The sequence below is a fragment of the Bombina bombina genome, chromosome 9 (genome assembly GCF_027579735.1).
Source record: "Bombina bombina isolate aBomBom1 chromosome 9, aBomBom1.pri, whole genome shotgun sequence".
Classification (NCBI taxonomy): Eukaryota; Metazoa; Chordata; class Amphibia; order Anura; family Bombinatoridae; genus Bombina; species Bombina bombina.
In genome coordinates, this window is record NC_069507.1 from 29,039,405 (window position 1) to 29,061,733 (window position 22,329).

A 22,329-nucleotide genomic window follows, 5' to 3' on the forward strand; every position below is an offset into this window, starting at 1 on the left:
TCCCCCGGATGAAAAGTCTGGCGACTCAAGAAATCCGCCTCCCAGTTCTCCACTCCCGGGATGTGGATTGCTGACAGGTGGCAAGAGTGAGACTCTGCCCAGCGAATTATCTTTGATACTTCCATCATTGCTAGGGAGCTTCTTGTCCCTCCTTGATGGTTGATGTAAGCTACAGTCGTGATGTTGTCCGACTGAAACCTGATGAACCCCCGAGTTTTTAACTGGGGCCAAGCCAGAAGGGCATGGAGAACTGCTCTTAATTCCAGAATGTTTATTGGCAGGAGACTTTCCTCCTGATTCCATTGTCCCTGAGCCTTCAGAGAATTCCAGACAGCGCCCCAACCTAGTAGGCTGGCATCTGTTGTTACAATTGTCCAGTCCGGCCTGCTGAATGGCATCCCCCTGGACAGATGTGGCCGAGAAAGCCACCATAGGAGAGAGTTTCTGGTCTCTTGATCCAGATTCAGAGTAGGGGACAAGTCTGAGTAATCCCCATTCCACTGACTCAGCATGCACAATTGCAGCGGTCTGAGATGTAGACGTGCAAAGGGTACTATGTCCATTGCTGCTACCATTAAGCCGATCACCTCCATGCATTGAGCTACTGACGGGAGTTGAATGGAATGAAGGACACGGCATGCATTTAGAAGCTTTGTTAATCTGTCTTCTGTCAGATAAATCTTCATTTCTACAGAATCTATAAGAGTCCCCAAGAATGGAACTCTTGTGAGAGGAAAAAGAGAACTCTTCTTTTCGTTCACTTTCCATCCATGCGACCTTAGAAATGCCAGAACTAACTCTGTATGAGACTTGGCAGTTTGAAAGCTTGAAGCTTGTATCAGAATGTCGTCTAGGTACGGAGCTACCGAAATTCCTCGCGGTCTTAATACCGCCAGAAGGGCACCCAGAACCTTTGTGAAGATTCTTGGAGCCGTAGCCAATCCGAATGGAAGAGCTACAAACTGGTAATGCCTGTCTAAGAAGGCAAACCTTAGATACCGGTAATGATCTTTGTGAATCGGTATGTGAAGGTAAGCATCCTTTAAATCCACTGTGGTCATGTACTGACCCTTTTGGATCATGGGTAAGATTGTCCGAATAGTTTCCATTTTGAACGATGGAACTCTTAGGAATTTGTTTAGGATCTTTAAATCCAAGATTGGCCTGAAAGTTCCCTCTTTTTTGGGAACCACAAACAGGTTTGAGTAAAACCCTTGTCCTTGTTCCGACCGCGGAACCGGATGGATCACTCCCATTAATAACAGATCTTGTACACAGCGTAGAAACGCTTCTTTCTTTATCTGGTTTGTTGACAACCTTGACAGATGAAATCTCCCTCTTGGGGGAGAGAATTTGAAGTCTAGAAGGTATCCCTGAGATATGATCTCTAGCGCCCAGGGATCCTGAACATCTCTTGCCCAGGCCTGGGCGAAGAGAGAGAGTCTGCCCCCCACTAGATCCGGTCCCGGATCGGGGGCCCTCGGTTCATGCTGTCTTTGGGGCAGCAGCAGGTTTCCTGGCCTGCTTGCCCTTGTTCCAGGACTGGTTAGGTTTCCAGCCTTGTCTGTAACGAGCAACAGCTCCTTCCTGTTTTGGTGCAGTGGAAGTTGATGCTGCTCCTGCTTTGAAATTCCGAAAGGGACGAAAATTAGACTGTCTAGCCTTAGCTTTGGCTTTGTCTTGAGGCAGGGCGTGGCCCTTACCTCCTGTAATGTCAGCGATAATTTCTTTCAAACCGGGCCCAAATAAAGTTTGCCCCTTGAAAGGTATATTAAGTAATTTGGACTTAGAAGTTACATCAGCTGACCAGGATTTTAGCCACAGCGCCCTACGTGCCTGAATGGCGAATCCTGAGTTCTTAGCCGTAAGTTTGGTTAAATGTACTACGGCCTCCGAAATGAATGAATTAGCTAGTTTAAGGACTCTAAGCCTGTCCGTAATGTCGTCCAGCGTAGCTGAACTAAGGTTCTCTTCCAGAGACTCAATCCAAAATGCTGCCGCAGCCGTAATCGGCGCGATGCATGCAAGGGGTTGCAATATAAAACCTTGTTGAACAAACATTTTCTTAAGGTAACCCTCTAATTTTTTATCCATTGGATCTGAAAAAGCACAGCTATCCTCCACCGGGATAGTGGTACGCTTAGCTAAAGTAGAAACTGCTCCCTCCACCTTAGGGACCGTTTGCCATAAGTCCCGTGTGGTGGCGTCTATTGGAAACATCTTTCTAAATATTGGAGGGGGTGAGAACGGCACACCGGGTCTATCCCACTCCTTAGTAACAATTTCAGTTAGTCTCTTAGGTATAGGAAAAACGTCAGTACTCGCCGGTACCGCAAAGTATTTATCCAACCTACACAATTTTTCTGGTATTGCAACAGTGTTACAATCATTAAGAGCCGCTAAAACCTCCCCTAGTAATACACGGAGGTTCTCCAATTTAAATTTAAAATTTGAAATATCTGAATCCAATCTGTTTGGATCAGAACCATCACCCACAGAATGAAGCTCTCCGTCCTCATGTTCTGCAAGCTGTGACGCAGTATCAGACATGGCCCTAGTATTATCAGCGCACTCTGTTCTCACCCCAGAGTGATCACGCTTGCCTCTTAGTTCTGGTAATTTAGCCAAAACTTCAGTCATAACAGTAGCCATATCTTGTAATGTTATCTGTAATGGCCGCCCAGATGTACTAGGCGCCATAATATCACGCACCTCCCGGGCGGGAGATGCAGGTACTGACACGTGAGGCGAGTTAGTCGGCATAACTCTCCCCTCGCTGTTTGGTGAAATTTGTTCAATTTGTACAGATTGGCTTTTATTTAAAGTAGCATCAATACAGTTAGTACATAAATTTCTATTGGGCTCCACCTTGGCATTGGAACAAATGACACAGATATCTTCCTCTGAATCAGACATGTTTAACACACTAGCAATAAACTTGCAACTTGGTTACAATCTTATTTAACAAAAACGTACTGTGCCTCAAAGAGCACTAAACGATTAAATGACAGTTGAAATAATGAACTGAAAGACAGTTATAGCATCAATCCTTAAAAACAACACAACTTTTAGCAAAGGTTTGTTCCCATTAGTAAAGTAACAATAATTAAATTTGAAACATAAAAATTACAGAGCAACGTTTTTAATCACAGTCAATATATAAGTCTCACAGCTCTGCTGAGAGAATCTACCTCCCTCCAAAGAAGTTTGAAGACCCCTGAGTTCTGTTAGAGATGAACCGGATCATGCAGGAAACACAAGAGTAACTGACTGGAATTTTTTGATGCGTAGCAAAGAGCGCCAAAAACGGCCCCTCCCCCTCACACACAGCAGTGAGAGAGAAACGAAACTGTCACAATTAAAACAAGCAACTGCCAAGTGGAAAAATAATGCCCAAATATTTATTCACTCAGTACCTCAGAAAATGCAAACGATTCTACATTCCAGCAAAAACGTTTAACATAATAAATACCTATTAAAAGGTTTAATGTACTTTTAACAGAGTAATTCCGGTGAAATACCATCCCCAGAATACTGAAGTGTAGAGTATACATACATGTCATTATAACGGTATGGCAGGATTTTCTCATCAATTCCATTCAGAAAATAAAAACTGCTACATACCTCAATGCAGATTCATCTGCCCGCTGTCCCCTGATCTGAAGCTTTTACCTCCCTCAGATGGCCGAGAAACAGCAATATGATCTTAACTACTCCGGTTAAAATCATAGTAAAAACTCTGGTAGATTCTTCTTCAAACTCTGCCAGAGAGGCAATAACACGCTCCGGTGCTATTGTAAAATAACAAACTTTTGATTGAAGTTATAAAAACTAAGTATAATCACCATAGTCCTCTCACACATCCTATCTAGTTGCTGGGTGCAAGAGAATGACTGGAAGTGACGTAGAGGGGAGGAGCTATATGCAGCTCTGCTGGGTGAATCCTCTTGCACTTCCTGTAGGGGAGGAGATAATATCCCAGAAGTAATGATGACCCGTGGACTGATCACACATAACAGAAGAAATAAAAAACAAAAAAACATTTGCAGCATAACTTACGTGTCTCGTAGAATACTCCAAAGCTCGCCTCCGAGGCACACTTCCAGGAGCATATAGACATACTTGGCATCTCTGAACGTTCTGTAGAGCCTGTAAAATATGCAGACAAGGGTGACATCTGTGACTGGAGTTAAGCTGCCAAGATAGTGGATCTGCAAACTGCAGATTTGTGTGTCATTAATATGTGTCTCCTGTATTCATGAGCAGATTCATCTATTTACTAAAGTATCTTATAATTACCAACATTGTTTGCTATAAAAGCATCTGTTGAGACTGAGAGTGAATAATGTTGTCCCTAATACACTCCAACACTTATGTCTATACAAATGGCATGTGTTAGCAAGTTTGTCACAATGCAATCTGACTGATTTTCTAAACAAAACGACAGAAAATAACAAACAGCACAGATAAAGATATTTCTGCACAATCTGAGCACCCCTCGCACTGTAGAATTAATGTATCAGCATTTATGTTCCCTGCATGTAGAAAATGACTACATTACATCGCTGTTAACCCCATGACAGCCAGAATGGACTGAAGTGTATTGCTGTAAAATGCGTTGTAAAAGGGGGTTTAAAGAATTGATGACATTCATCGCTATGAGAATAAATAAAAATGCATTATTATATTTTAAGCACAAATGTATTAGAACTTGTATCCCAGTTGACAGAAATAAAGATGATATTTACAGTAATTGCCAACCCACTCACTTTAGTATCAAAGATGCACACAAACATGATTATAGGGTTACTAATCATTTTACTTTTAGCTGAGGTATCAAACCCGGCAAAGGGTTTAATTAAGTTCTGCTCAGGAGTTGGAAGCCTTGCAGCTTCCAAGCAGAACATCATTTACAGGTGTCAGTAATGTATAAATCACATACTCTAACAAATTAGAGCATTTCATTCTTATGTTACAATGTCCCTTTAAGATTATTTTTTAAGAAACATTTATAAAATTTACACAGGGATCAAATTCTATCACAGATAGACATTTTCAAATTGTGAAGTTTCACTGAATCCTTAGACATTATTCATTCTTTATAAATATCAATAGGTATCACATCTCCATCATAGATAAAAACTGAATGTTGCACTAAATTCTGTGCAAATAGCAGCATACACAGTCTGGTCTACTGAATAATAATGTGTGACAGAACTGAAACAAATGCTGATAGATCTCATACAACGAGGGACATGCGTCAGATGAAGCAGTTTAAGTGGACAGTAGAACAAATTAGTGTGTTTTGGAATCTGAGACCAGCAGCAAATCAGAGATGTATTTAAGCCCATAAGGTTGTCTCAGAATAGTATCATGAAAGAATAAATGTTTCAATTTCAGATGTTCCAGTCTCAGACATACAGATGAATATTATCAATAGAGCACTTTGCACTTTATGATCAGAGTATTTTTGGAATCACATTGGCCTGAAAACCCCTGAGAATTGCTGTCCTATTTGCTGATGTAGACAGGAAAACATCACTAAAATATAATTTTGTAGCAGTTTCCTATTATTGTTTACTAAGAATTATTGTCAAATTAAAAGCTGCCAAACATCCTTTTTTATATCACCATTTTGTTTGTCTTTACTTGTGCACATTTTGTTTGTTGTTACTTGTGCACATTTTGTTTGTCGTTACTTGTGCATGTTTTGTTTGTCGTTACTTGTGCATGTTTTGTTTGTCCATACATGTGCACGTTTTGTTTATTGTTACTTGTGCACATTTTGTTTTGCGTTACTTGTGCACATTTTCGGCTAGATTACGAGTTGTGCGTTAGGCTTAAAAAGCAGCATTAAGAGGTCCTAACGCTGCTTTTTAACGCCCGCTGGTATTACGAGTCTTGCAGGTACAGGTGTACCGCTCACTTTTTTGGCCAGACTTGGAAATACCGCAAATCCACTTACAAAAAATTGCGTATCCTCTTTTTTCAATGGGACTTTTATAGCGCCGGTATTACGAGTCTGCCAAAAAGTGAGCGGTACACCCTCTCCTGTCAAGACTTGTACCGCATTTTAAAGTCAGTAGTTAAGAGTTTTACACTACAACGCCGTAGCATAAAACTCTTAACTAAAGTGCTAAAAAGTACACTAACACCCATAAACTACCTATTAACCCCTAAACCAAGGCCCCCCCACATCGCAAACACTAAAAGAAAAATTTTAACCCCTAATCTGCCGAACCGGACATCACCGCCACAATAATAAATATATTAACCCCTAAACCGCCGCACTCCCGCCTCGAAAACACTAGCTAAATATTATTAACCCCTAATCTGCCGTCCCTAACATCGCCGCCACCTACCTACATTTATTAACCCCTAATCTGCCGCCCCCAACATCGCCGCCACTATATTAAAGTTATTAACCCCTAAATCTAAGTCTAGCCCTAACCCTAACACCCCCTAACTTAAATATAATTAAAATAAATCTAACTAAAAATTCCTATCATTAACTAAATTATTCCTATTTAAAACTAAATACTTACCTGTAAAATAAACCCTAAGCTTGCTACAATATAACTAATAGTTACATTGTAGCTAGCTTAGGATTTATTTTTATTTTACAGGCAAGTTTGTATTTATTTTAACTAGGTAGAATAGTTACTAAATATTTATTAACTATTTAATAACTACCTAGCTAAAATAAATACAAAAGTACCTGTAAAATAAAACCTAACCTAAGTTACAATTACACCTAACACTACACTACAATTAAATCAATTAACTAAATTAAATACAATTAAATAAATTACATACAATTACCTAAATTAAATTAGCTACAAAAAACAAACACTAAATTACATAAAATAATAAACAAATTACAGAAATTTAAACTAATTACACCTAATCTAATAGCCCTATTAAAATAAAAAAGCCCCCCCAAAATAAAAAAAACCCCTAGCCTAAACTAAACTACCAATAGCCCTTAAAAGGGCCTTTTGCGGGGCATTGCACCAAAGTAATCAGCTCTTTTACCTGTAAAGAAAAAAACAACCCCCCAACAGTAAAACCCACCACCCACTAACCAACCCCCCAAATAAAAACCTATCTAAAAAAACCTAAGCTCCCCATTGCCCTGAAAAGGGCATTTGGATGGGCATTGCCCTTTAAAGGGCAGTTAGCTCTTTTGCCGCCCAAAGTCCCTAACCTAAAAATAAAACCCACCCAATACACCCTTAAAAAAACATAACACTAACCCCCTGAAGATCGACTTACCGGGAGACGTCTTCATCCAAGCCGGGCGAAGTGGTCCTCCAGACGGGCAGAAGTCTTCATTCGAGCCGGGCAGAAGTGGTCCTCCAGACAGGAAGAAGTCTTCATCCAGACGGCATCTTCTATCTTCATCCATCCGGCGCAGAGTGGGTCCATCTTCAAGACATCCGACACAGAGCATCCTCTTCTGGCGACGACTAAAACCGAATGAAGGTACCTTTAAGTGATGTCATCCAAGATGACGTCCCTTAGATTCCGATTGGCTGATAGAATTCTATCAGCCAAATGGAATTAAGGTAGAAAAAATCCTATTGGATGATGCAATCAGCCAATATGATTGAAGTTCAATCCTATTGGCTGATCCAATCAGCCAATAGGATTTAGCTTGCATTCTATTGGCTATTCCAATCAGAAGTGCGCTAATGAGCAAAATTTTGCCCAACGCTCACTTCTTGTCTTTTAACGACGAGTTTCTGAAAACTCGTAATACCAGCGCTGTAGGTAAGTGAGCGGTGAGGGAAAACTGCTCGTTAGCACCGCACAGCCTCTAACGCAAAACTCGTAATCTAGGTGTTTGTTTGTTGTTACTTGTGCACGTTTTGTTTGTTGTTACTTGTGCACGTTTTGTTTGTTGTTAATTGTGCACATTTTATTTGTCGTTACTTGTGCATGTTTTATTTGTAGTTAATTGTGCTTGTTTTGTTTGTCGTTACTTGTGCACATTTTGTTTGTTGTTACTTGTGCACATTTTCACCTAGATTACAAGTTTTGCGGTAAGAGGGGTGCGTTGCTAACGTGTAGTTTATTCTCACCGCTCACTTACCTGCAGGCAAGAAGTGAGCGTAGAGCAAAATTGTGCTCCACACTGCACTCCAATACCAGCGCTGCTTAAGTCAGTGGTGAGCTGGTTATACGTGCTCGTGCACGATTTCCCCATAGACATCAATGGGGAGAGCCGGCTGAGAAAAAGTCTAACACCTGCAAAAAAGCAGCATATAACTCAGTAACGCAGCCCCATTGATTCCTATGGGGAAATAAAAGTTATGTTTACACCTAACACCCTAACATGAACCCTGAGTCTAAACACCCCTTATCTTACACTTATTAACCCCTAACCTGCCACCCCCGACATCGCCGACACCTACATTATATTTATTAACCCCTAATCTACCGCTCCGGACATCGTCGCCAGTATAATAAACATATTAACCCCTAAACCGCCATATTCCCGCATCGCAAACACTAGTTAACCCTTTAAGGACACAGCTTTCAAGTTGCTCAATTGTTTTATGACGGAAAAATTCCGTCATATGTCCTTAAGAGGTTAAATAGTATTAACCCCTATACTACCGTCCCTAACATCGCTGCCACCTACCTACATTTATTAACCCCTAATCTGCCACCCCCAACTTCGCCGCCACTATACTAAATGTATTAACCCCTAAACCTAAGTCTAACCCTAACACCCCCTAACAAATATAATTAAAATAAATATAAATAAAACCTACTATTATTACCTAAATTACTCCTATTTAAAACTAAATACTTACCTGTAAAATAAACCCTAAGATGGCTACAATATAACTAATAGTTACATTGTATCTAGCTTAGGGTTTATTTTTATTTTACAGGCAAGTTTGTATTTATTTTAACTAGGTAAAATAGTTACTAAATAGTTATTAACTATTTACTAACTACCTAGCTAAAATAAATACAAATTGACCTGTAAAATAAAACCTAACCTAAGTTACACTAACACCTAACCTAACCTTACAAATAAATAAATTACCTAAATGAAATACAATTAAATAAATTAAATAAAATTAGCTAAATTAAAAAAAACAAAAACACTAAATTACAGGAAATAAAAAGCAAATTACAAGATCTTTAAACTTATTACACCTAATCTAAGAGCCCTATAAAAATAAAAAAGCCCCCCCAAAATAAAAAAAACCTAGCCTAAACTAAACTACCAATAGCCCTTAAAAGGGCATTGTCCCACAGAAATCAGCTCTTTTACCTGAAAAAGAAAATACACACAACTCCCCCAACAGTAAAACCCACCACCCACACAACCAACCCCCCCAAATAAAAGCCTAACTAAAAAAACCTAAGCTCCCCATTGCCCTGAAAAGGGCATTTGCATGAGCATTGCCCTTAAAAGGGCATTTAGCTCTATTGCTGGCCAAAGCCCTAACCTAAAAATAAAACCCACCCAATACACCCTTAAAAAATCCTAACACTAACCCCCGAAGATTCACTTCCCGGGACAAGTCTTCATCCAAGTGGCAAGATGTCCTCAACGAAGCCGGCAGAAGTGGTCCTCCAGACGGGCAGAAGAGGTCCTCCAGATGGACAGAAGTGGTCCTCCAGACGGGCAGAAGTCTTCATCCAGACGGCATCTTCTATCTTCATCCATCCGGCGCGGAGCGAGTCCATCTTCAAGACATCCGGCACAGAGCATCCTCTTCTTCCGACGGACTAACGACGAATGAAGGTTCCTTTAAATGACGTCATCCAAGATGGCGTCCCTTAGATTCCGAATGGCTGTTAGAATTCTATCAGCCACCAGAATTAAGGTTGAAAAAATCCTATTGGTTGATTGGATCAGCCAATAGGATAGAGTTTGCATTCCATTGGCTGATTGGAACAGCCAATAGAATGCAAGCTCAATCCTATTGGCTGATTGGATCAGCCAATAGGATTGAAGTTCAATCCTATTGGCTGATCCAATCAGCTAATAGGATTTTTTCAACCTTAATTCCGTTAGTGGCGGCGACGTTGGGGGCGGCAGATTAGGGGTTAATAAATGTAGGTAGGTGGCGGCGATGTTAGGGACAGCAGATTAGGGGTTAATAATATTAAGTAGTGTTTGTGATGAGGGAGTACGGCGGTTTAGGGGTTAATATGTTTATTATAGTGGCGGCGATGTCCGGAGCGGCAGATTAGGGGTTAATATTTTTATTATAGTGTTTGCTATGCGGAAGGGCCTCCGTTTAGGGATTAATAGGTAGTTTATGGGTGTTAGTGTACTTTGTAACACTTTAGTTATGAGTTTTATGCTACAGCTTTGTAGTGTAAAACTCATAACTACTGACTTTAAAATGCGTTGGGAATCTACAAACTCGTAATACCGGCGCTATGCAAGTCCCATTGAAAAAAGACTATACGCAATTTATGTAAGTTGATTTGCGTTAAGGCCAAAAAAGTGCCCCTAAACCTGCAAGACTCGTAATAGCAGCGGTAGTAAAAAAGCAGCGTTAGGACCTGTTAACGCTGCTTTTTAAGCTTACCGCAAAACTCGTAATCTAGCCGTTTGTCCTTACTTGTGCATGTTTTGTTTGTCATTACTTGGGCACGTTTTGTTTGTCGTTACTTGTGCACGTTTTTGTTTGATTATTATGAAGATGAGAGATTAACGACACAGACAATGGAGGTTTCAGGAGGTAACGGTTTTGCGCTACAGAGGTATTATCGGCAGATGCATTTTTTAATTCTGCTCTCAGAAAAAAACACAATGGCAAATCCAAATAACATTCAGAAATCGTTATCAGTCACAAACAAGCAAAATATTGTGATAAATCAATGGCATTCACAGTGACAAAACCTAAAGAACTGGCAGCTTCTATCTTTCCCTTTCACTGGTTCAGACAGAACATAACAATTTAAACAACTTTCCCAATTTACTTCTATTATCAAATTTGCTTCATTCTCTTCTTATCCTTTGCTGAAGGAGCAGCATTGCACTACTGACAGCTAGATAAACACATCTTGTTAGCCAATCACAACAGACAAATGTGTGCAGGCACCAACCAGGGGCCTGATCCAATATGCAGCGTCGCCCGCAAAAGCCGGCGACGCCGGTTTTTGCACGTTTTTGGTATCCTATATACAGCGGCGCATCTAAATGCGGCACGTATATTTCACCCGTGGCTCGCAATTTTTACTCCCATAGGCTAACATGGGACCACGTCGTAAGTCGGTATCCAATATCCAGCGCAAGGCCTTACGTGGCAAAAATGGAGAAATCTTACTTCATTTTCACCTCGCCATAAAATGCAGCTGTAGCAGGCCTTGCGCTGAGTATGGGAGCACCGTAACTCCCTAAAATGCCTGCAAAAAAAAAACTAACACCTAACGCATGCACAATGTCTATCTACCTGTCAACCGCAATCCCCCACCGCAATAACTAATAAAGTGCATTAATCCCTAAAACGCCATAGCCACCACCACAATAAACCTATCCTAGTATTAACCCCTAAACCACCATAGCCCACACCGCAATAAACCTATCCTAGTATTAACCCCTAAACCGCCATAGCCCACACCGCAATAAACCTATCCTAGTATTAACCCCTAAACTGCCGTAGCCCACATAGCCTATTAAATCTATTAACCCCTAATCTGCCGCCGCCAACGTCGCCGCCACTATAATAAAGTTATTAACCCCTAAACCTAAGTCTAACCCTAATACCCCCCTAACTTAAATATTATTTTAATAAATCTAAATAAATATTACTATTATGAACTAAATTATTCCTATTTAAAACTAAATACTTACCTATAAAATAAACCCTAAGATAGCTACAATATAATTAATAATTACATTGTAGCTATTTTAGGATTTATTTTTATTTTACAGGCAACTTTGTATTTATTTTAACTAGGTACAATAGCTATTAAATAGTTAATAACTATTTAATAGCTACCTAGATAAAATAATTACAAATTTACCTGTAAAATAAACCCTAACCTAAGCTATTGTACCTAGTTAAAATAAATACAAAGTTGCCTGTAAAATAAAAATAAATCCTAAAATAGCTACAATGTAATTATTAATTATATTGTAGCTATCTTAGGGTTTATTTTATAGGTAGGTATTTAGTTTTAAATAGGAATAATTTAGTTAATAATAGTAATATTATTTAGATTTATTTAAATAATAATTAAGGCGGGTGTTAGGGTTAGACTTAGGTTTAGGGGTTAATAACTTTATTATAGTGGCGGCGACGTTGGCGGCGGCAGATTAGGGGTTAATAGATTTAATAGACTATGTGGGCTACGGCGGTTTAGGGGTTAATACTAGGATATGTTTATTGCGGTGTTGGCTATGGCGGTTTAGGGGTTAATAATTAGGCTTATTGCATTGTGGGGGGTTGTCGGTCTAGGGGTTAATACATTTATTATTAGGAGTGAGAGGGGGGATTGCTGATATAGGGGTATACGTATCGGGCTTATTTTTGGGAGGCGTGTTAGACAGTTACGGGAGATTTAATATTTTAGTTAGTTTTCTTAGGCGCAGGCAGTTTCTAAAGTGCCGTAAATCACTAGCGACTCCAGAAATTTGTAGTTACGCTCATTTCTGGACATCCGACTTACGCACTTTATGAACTGCCGGCGGGGTATATGTAATACCCCGATGTGCGAGGGGAAATTACGGGCGGCGCGGGTTCCCTCGCTTGCACCGAAACCTACGCCATATATCGGATCGCGCCCCAGCAGCATTTTTTATGTGTATTCATTTTTTAACAAGAGATACTAAGAGAACGAAGCACATTTGAAAATAGAAGTGAATTTAAAAGTGTATTAAAATGACCTGCTCTATCTGAATCCTGCACGTTTAATTGTGACTTTACTATCCCTTTGATCATATGGCTTTGCCACAGCGGTTGACATTTACCTGATTATGAAGGAACAGTTTATCTGCTGCAGAATGTTTTTCTCCCAGTACACGTGTTCCTGTTGATGCGTATCTACAATGTGTTTCTTCTTAATACACTTTAGGGCAAAGGTCATATCTTCATCCTTCAATTTAACCTAAATAAAGAAATGCAATATAATAATAGTATATAAAAATAATCATTTTCTCCCTATATTTATATATGTAAAATATGACTTTTCTCTAGATGCTCTCATATATACTGATATATACTGTGTATTTATATATATATATATATATATATATATATAGTTTATAATATATACAGTATATATACAGTATATATATATATATATATATATATATATATATATATATATATATATATATATATATATATATATATATATATATATATATATATATATATACATATTCATATATACATATATATATATACACACACACACACACGTATATATATATATATATATATATATATATATATATATATATATATATATATATATATATATATATATAAAAAATAGCAGTGGTTCTGATTTTAGATGTCCTGGTTAAATACAAATCTGTACATTATGTTACAATCTCACAATTTTATAAATTAACAATCATTTTTCCTTACAATACAAGGTAGGGAACAGCAACCAACACCGGACACGGAGCGAAGGGTCATGACTAAGGACCTGTGAGAGGTCTGAAACATTGTTGTTTGTTTTCTTGGGACCATTAAGCATTGCAATAAAGGTCTGTTGATTTATCTTTTGGGCTGGAGCAACCTTTTCGTTCATAAATCATATTTCCTTATTTAGGACTTGACATATAGAGGCCTATCTATCAACGTATCAACCACAAATACGCCGGAATTCCGCATCGTAATTGTTGTGGGATTGATCCGACCTAATTATCAAAGCCTCAAGACCGGCAAAAGTTTAAATTTGTGACGTAACATTCGATCCGCCGGTCTCAATCCTTACGTCATTACAGATGTTCCGAATACACATTCGGCTCTATCTGACACTTTTTCCCAGTTATCAAACTTTTAACAGGTACGCTCATGGCTGTTCGGACGCAGTGCACCTGGTTTCAATCCGCCACCCTGGAGGCCGCGGATGCCATAGAAATCAACGGGAGTCTGAAAGCAGTGAAAGCTTATGTTCGATGCTGCAAGACAAATAAATATAACCCATTGATTTCTATGTTAGAAAACAAGTAACGTTTACACCTAACACCCTAACATAAACCCTGAGTCTAAACACACCTAATCTGCCGCCCCGACATCACCGCAACCTAAATAAAATGTATTAACCCCTATTCCGCCGCTCCCCAACCCCGCCGCAACCTAAATAAACTTATTAACTCCTATCCTGCCTCTCTCCCCGACCCCACCGCAACCTAAATAAACTTATTAACTCCTAAACCTCTGGCCTCCCACATCACTACCACTAACTAAAACTATTAACCCCTAAACCGTCAGCCCCCCACATCTCCAAAAACTAAATTAAGCTATTAACCCCTAAACCTACCAACCCCCTATCGTTAAATTAAAATTACAACATCCCTATCTTAATATAAATTTAAACTTACCTGTAGAATTAAAATAAACTATTTTAAACTATTATTTAACCTACCCTAAATATTATACTACAATTAAATTAAAATACCAATTGAATAAACTACATTACATATTAAAGAAACCTAACCCTACTCAAATTATTTCAATATACAATTAAACATTATTAAAAGTATTAAATTACAGAAAAAAACAAACACTAAGTTACAAAAAAAACAAAAAAAAAAACACTAAATTACGAAAAATAAAAAACCAAATTATCAAAAATAAAAAAGAATTACACCTAATCTAATCAATCAATCAATCTAAAAAACAAACAAATAAAAAAAAACCTAGCCTACAATAAACTACCAATGGCCCTTAAAAGGGCCTTTTGTGGGGCATTGCCCCAAAGATAGCTCTTTTACATTGCAAAAAATTACAAACACCCCCCAACAGTTAAATCTACCACCCAACCAACCAACCCCCCCAAATAAAAACATAGTTTACATAAACTAAGCTACCCATTGCCCTGAAAAGGGCATTTAACTCTTTTACATGCCCAGACCCTAATCTAAAAATAAAACCCACCCAAAAAAACCTTAACAAAACCTAACACTAACCCCCGACGATCCACTTACAGTTCTTGAAGTCTCGCTAGAAGGATCCATCCAGCCGGTGAAGTCCTCATCCAGGCGGCAAGAAGTCTTGATCTGGACGACCTCTTCCATCTTCATTCAGCCGGAGAAGTCCTCATCCAGGCAGCAAGAAGTCTTCACCCAGACGGCATCTTCTATCTTCATCCATCCGGCACGGAGCTGGCCCATCCTGAAGACATCCGGCGCAGAGCATCCTCTTCATACGGTCGCCGCCGTAAACTGGTACTTCAATGCAAGTGATGCCATCCAAGATGGCGTCCCTTGCATTTCTATTGGCTGAAAGATTTCAGCACCTTCCCCTCAACCACTGAGAATGAAGTAAGTTCCCTATTGTCTTCCTCACACCTCACTACCAGCCCACTTGACCCTATCCCTTCACATCTAATGCCTTCTCTGTCTTCTACCCTCACTCCAGCTCTTACTCACATATTCAACCTATCCCTTACTATCGGTTCATTCCCATCTTCCTTAAAACATGCAAAGGTCACCCTCATTCTCAAAAAACTCTCCCTCAACCCCAATTCTCCTGCAAACTACCGACTCATATCACTGCTTCCACTAGCTTCAAAAGTCCTGGAAAAACTAGCTTTCGATCGCCTAAACCACTTCTTGTCCTCCAACTCATTGCTTGACCCCTTGCAATCTGGCTTCCGTCCCTAACACTCAACTGAGACTGCCCTCACCAAGGTTACTAACAATCTTCTTTCTGCTAAAAACAATGGCCACTACTCAATACTTATTGTACTTGACCTCTCTGCTGCCTTTGACACCATTGACCATCCCCTTCTCCTACGGACTCTCAGCTCACTTAAGCTCTCTGACACTGCCCTTTCCTGGATCCACTCTTATCTCTCTAATAGGTCCTTTTCTGTCTCCTTTGCTGGTGACTCCTCCTATCCATTGCCTCTGTCTGTTGGAGTACCTCAAGGCTCTGTTCTGGGTCCTCTACTCTTATCTATTTATACTTCCTCACTGGGTAAACTTATCAGTAGGTATGGCTTCAACTATCACCTCTATGGTAAAAGATAAAAGATCTACCTATCCACCCCTGCACTCTCTCCTTATGTCCTTTCTCACATCAGTGTCTGCTTATCTGGCATTTCTTCTTGGATGGCCTCTCACCACCTAAAAATCAACATGTCCAAGATTGAGCTCCTTCTAATCCACCCCTCTAATTCTACCCCGGTTTCTAACTTTTAAATCACTGTTGGTGACACCACTATCTCCCCATCACCCCAAGTCTGCTGCCTAGGAGTTACACTTGACTACAATCTGTCCTTCATACCTCACATCCAATTGCTCTCTTCATCCTGTCACAACCACCTATGCAATATCTCCAAATCCGTCCATTTCTGAGTGCTGAAACTACTAAACAGCTAATCTACTCCCTGGTATATTCACGACTTGACTACTGTAATAACCTACTAACTGGCATCCCTCTCTCCCTCCTCTCCCCTCTTCAATCCATCCTAAATGCCTCTGCTAGGCTAATCCACCTCTCCCGACGCTCTGTATCTGCTGCACCTCTCTGCGAGTCCCTTCACTGGCTTCCCATTCACAGCAGAATTAAATACAAAATTCTCACCCTGACCTACAAAGTCCTTACCAATGCATCCCCCCTACCTGTCCTCACTCATCAACAAATATACTCCAGCCCGCCCCCTAAGATCCAACAATGAGCTGCTCCTTGCATCTTCTACCATCAATTCCTCGCATGCTAGACTACTGGACTTCTCTCGTGCGGCACCCACCATCTGGAACACACTTCCTCAAGCTGTCAGACTTTCCCATAACCTTTCCTCCTTTAAACGCTCCCTAAAGACCTTTTTGTTCAGGGAAGCCTATCTCCAAATCAGTAACAAATTAATTCCACTTGCCTAATAGCTCCAAACTAACATCATTCTCACCTTTGCAGTCCCCACTTCCTGTTTCTTACCCTCCTACCTATCTAGATTGTAAGTTCCCACAGGAACAGGGCCCTCAATTTCCCCTGTATTTGTTTGTTAAACTTTTTAGGAACAAAAAGGAACGGCAGGCACTCACTCCCAAACTACAGACATGGCAGGTTAAAACATGCACTCATATCTTACGCGTTTCGCGCCCCCTACAGGCGCTTACTCATAGACAAGGAGCTCTGTGAAAACTCCGTCTATTTATGCAGTGTGAGCCATAGAATTAACTATTTCATTGCCACGCAAACACAAATAAAAAAAAGTTAAAACAGACTGCAAGTTGCTAGACACATGAAAATTGCAATACAAATGGATTACAATTCATACAATAGAGGAGACTTAAGAGAAGCCATTACATAGTATTAATTCAAATTAGTATTTATTATGTATGTACCGCCTGTGAACTTTTAATGGCTTCTCTTAAGTCTCCTCTATTGTATGAATTGTAAGCTTTGTTACATTACATCATTTTGCTATGAAACACATGTGCAACATATTTGATATAAGATGTTACTTGTATTTTATATGTTTATCAGTTGCTGTGACAGCTTATTATAAACTCAATAAAAAAGTTATAGCAATTGGTTAAATTGTTTTTCAGATGGGATTACTATGTTTTGCCTATGTCTCCTTATAGTTATTGATTGTAAATAAAACAATATTCATTATTCATAAGCGAAATGTAGTTTGATTTCAAACACCCATTAATGGAAATGGGTAATGCAAGATGGGCACTTATGTACTGCCCAGAAACCATCACGATATTGTACTGTAATGTTTTGTTTTTAATTAAGAATCTTTTGCAAGATAAAAGTTATTGCTTGATCCTAAGACATTCACAAATACAGTATATATATATTTTAATTTTTAAAGATTACCTGAGCATAAAATACAGATGTTTTTATTTGTTTAAATATTGGAAAAAAACAAGACTAATGTTTAAAAGGAAATGAAATCCAAAAATGTTCTTTTGTGATTCAGACAGAACAAACCATTTAAAAAAAGTTTCCAATTGACTTCTATTATTAATTTACTTCTATTATAAAATTAGCTTTGTGCCTATGATATTCTGTGCTGAAGAGATACCTAGGTACCATCTGTAGCACTACATGACAGGTAATAGTGCTGTTATCTAGTGCTCTTGCTAATGTATAATATTGTGTTATAGAGATACCTAGGTAGTATCTGTAGCACTACATGACAGGTAATAGTGCAGTTATCTAGTGCTCTTGCTAATGTATAATATTGTGTGTTATAGAGATAATTAGGTAGCATCTGTAGCACTACATGACAGGTAATAGTGCTGTTATCTAGTGCTCTTGCTAATGTATAATATTGTGTGTTATAGAGATACCTAGGTAGCATCTGTAGCACTACATGACAGGTAATAGTGCTGTTATCTAGTGCTCTTGCTAATGTATAATATTATGTGTTATAGAGATACCTAGGTAGTATCTGTAGCACTACATGACAGGTAATAGTGCTGTTATCTAGTGCTCTTGCTAATGTATAATATTGTGTTATAGAGATACCTAGGTAGTATCTGTAGCACTACATGACAGGTAATAGTGCTGTTATCTAGTGCTCTTGCTAATGTATAATATTGTGTGTTATAGAGATACCTAGGTAGTATCTGTAGCACTACATGACAGATAATAGTGCTGTTATCTAGTGCTCTTGCTAATGTATAATATTATGTTATTGAGATACCTAGGTAGTATCTGTAGCACTACATGACAGGTAATAGTGCTGTTATCTAGTGCTCTTGCTAATGTATAATATTATGTTATAGAGATACCTAGGTAGTATCTGTAGCACTACATGACAGGTAATAGTGCTGTTATCTAGTGCTCTTGCTAATGTATAATATTATGTGTTATAGAGATACCTAGGTAGTATATGTAGCACTACATTACAGGTAATAGTGCTGTTATCTAGTGCTCTTGCTAATGTATAATATTGTGTTATAGAGATACCTAGGTAGTATATGTAGCACTACATTACAGGTAATAGTGCTGTTATCTAGTGCTCTTGCTAATGTATAATATTGTGTGTTATAGAGATACCTAGGTAGTATCTGTAGCACTACATGACAGGTAATAGTGCTGTTATCTAGTGCTCTTGCTAATGTATAATATTGTGTGTTATAGAGATACCTAGGTAGTATCTGTAGCACTACATGACAAGTAATAGTGCTGTTAACTAGTGTTCTTGCTAATGTATAATATTGTGTCTTATAGAGATACCTAGGTAGTATCTGTAGCACTACATGACAGATAATAGTGCTGTTATCTAGTGCTCTTGCTAATGTATAATATTGTGTGTTATAGAGATACCTAGGTAGTATCTGTAGCACTACATGACAGGTAATAGTGCTGTTATCTAGTGCTCTTGCTAATGTATAATATTATGTGTTATAGAGATACCTAGGTAGTATCTGTAGCACTACATGACAGGTAATAGTGCTGTTATCTAGTGCTCTTGCTAATGTATAATATTGTGTGTTATAGAGATACCTAGGTAGTATCTGTAGCACTACATGACAGGTAATAGTGCTGTTATCTAGTGTTCTTGCTAATGTATAATATTGTGTTATAGAGATACCTAGGTAGCATCTGTAGCACTACATGACAGGTAATAGTGCTGTTATCTAGTGCTCTTGCTAATGTATAATATTATGTTATAGAGATACCTAGGTAGTATATGTAGCACTACATTACAGGTAATAGTGCTGTTATCTAGTGCTCTTGCTAATGTATAATATTATGTTATAGAGATACCTAGGTAGTATCTGTAGCACTACATTACAGGTAATAGTGTTGTTATCTAGTGATCTTGCTAATGTATAATATTGTGTTATAGAGAAACCTAGGTAGTATCTGTAGCACTACATGACAGGTAATAGTGCTGTTATCTAGTGCTCTTGCTAATGTATAATATTGTGTTATAGAGATACCTAGGTACCATCTGTAGCACTACATGACAGGTAATAGTGCTGTTATCTAGTGCTCTTGCTAATGTATAATATTGTGTGTTATAGAGATACCTAGGTAGTATCTGTAGCACTACATGACAGGTAATAGTGCTGTTATCTAGTGCTCTTGCTAATGTATAATATTATGTGTTATAGAGATACCTAGGTAGTATCTGTAGCACTACATGACATAAAATAGTGCTGTTATCTAGTGCTCTTGCTAATGTATAATAGTATGTGTTATAGAGATACCTAGGTAGCATCTGTAGCACTACATGACAGGTAATAGTGCTGTTATCTAGTGCTCTTGCTAATGTATAATATTATGTGTTATAGAGATACCTAGGTAGCATCTGCAGCACTACATGACAGGTAATAGTGCTGTTATCTAGTGCTCTTGCTAATGTATAATATTGTGTTATAGAGATACCTAGGTAGTATCTGTAGCACTACATGACAGGTAATAGTGCTGTTATCTAGTGCTCTTGCTAATGTATAATATTATGTTATAGAGATACCTAGGTAGTATCTGTAGCACTACATGACAGGTAATAGTGCTGTTATCTAGTGCTCTTGCTAATGTATAATATTGTGTGTTATAGAGATACCTAGGTAGTATCTGTAGCACTACATGACAGGTAATTGTGCTGTTATCTAGTGCTCTTGCTAATGTATAATATTGTGTTATAGAGATACCTAGGTAGTATCTGTAGCACTACATGACAGGTAATTGTGCTGTTATCTAGTGCTCTTGTTAATGTATAATATTGTGTGTTATAGAGATACCTAGGTACCATCTGTAGCACTACATGACAGGTAATAGTGCTGTTATCTAGTGCTCTTGCTAATGTATAATATTATGTGTTATAGAGATACCTAGGTAGTATCTGTAGCACTACATGACAGGTAATAGTGCTGTTATCTAGTGCTCTTGCTAATGTATAATATTATGTGTTATAGAGATACCTAGGAAGCATCTGTAGCACTACCTGACAGGTAATAGTGCTGTTATCTAGTGCTCTTGCTAATGTATAATATTATGTGTTATAGAGATACCTAGGTAGTATCTGTAGCACTACATGACAGGCAATAGTGCTGTTATCTAGTGCTCTTGCTAATGTATAATATTGTGTTATAGAGATACCTAGGTAGTATCTGTAGCACTACATGACAGGTAATAGTGCTGTTATCTGGTGCTCTTGCTAATGTATAATATTGTGTGTTATAGAGATACCTAGGTAGTATCTGTAGTACTACATGACAGGTAATAGTGTTGTTATCTAGTGCTCTTGCTAATGTATAATATTGTGTGTTATAGAGATACCTAGGTAGTATCTGTAGCACTACATGACAGGTAATAGTGCTGTTATCTAGTGCTCTTGCTAATGTATAATATTGTGTGTTATAGAGATACCTAGGTAGTATCTGTAGCACTACATGACAGGTAATAGTGCTGTTATCTAGTGCTCTTGCTAATGTATAATATTGTGTTATAGAGATACCTAGGTAGTATCTGTAGCACTACATGACAGGTTATAGTGCTGTTATCTAGTGCTCTTGCTAATGTATAATATTGTGTATTATAGAGATACCTAGGTAGTATCTGTAGCACTACATGACAGGTAATAGTGCTGTTATCTAGTGCTCTTGCTAATGTATAATATTGTGTATTATAGAGATACCTAGGTAGTATCTGTAGCACTACATGACAGGTAATAGTGCTGTTATCTAGTGCTCTTGCTAATGTATAATCTTGTATGTTATAGAGATACCTAGGTAGTATTTGTAGCACTACATGACAGGTAATAGTGCTGTTATCTAGTGTTCTTGCTAATGTATAATATTATGTGTTATAGAGATACCTAGGTAGTATCTGTATCACTAGATGACAGGTAATAGTGCTGTTATCTAGTGCTCTTGCTAATGTATAATATTGTGTTATAGAGATACCTAGGTAGTATCTGTAGCACTACATGACAGGTAATAGTGCTGTTATCTAGTGCTGTTGCTAATGTATAATATTGTGTGTTATAGAGATACCTAGGTAGTATCTGTAGCACTACATGACATGTAATAGTGCTGTTATCTAGTGCTCTTGCTAATGTATAATATTGTGTGTTATAGAGATACCTAGGTAGTATCTGTAGCACTACATGACAGGTAATAGTGCTGTTATCTAGTGCTCTTGCTAATGTATAATATTGTGTTATAGAGATACCTAGGTAGCATCTGTAGCACTA

At 38.5% G+C, this 22,329-nt stretch overlaps 1 protein-coding gene across 1 annotated transcript in view; it reads right to left on the reverse strand.

Annotated features, from left to right (window-relative positions):
* The window catches only part of LOC128639819 (cGMP-dependent protein kinase 2-like), a 340,069-nt gene that overhangs the window by 36,996 nt on the left and 280,744 nt on the right, over positions 1-22,329 (reverse strand). Inside the window, exons 12-13 of the mRNA XM_053692014.1 lie at positions 12,953-13,089; positions 4,060-4,149 (exon numbers count right to left, since the gene is read on the reverse strand). Coding sequence (XP_053547989.1) covers positions 4,060-4,149; positions 12,953-13,089 — 227 coding nt within the window. The remainder of the gene's footprint in view (positions 1-4,059; positions 4,150-12,952; positions 13,090-22,329) is intronic.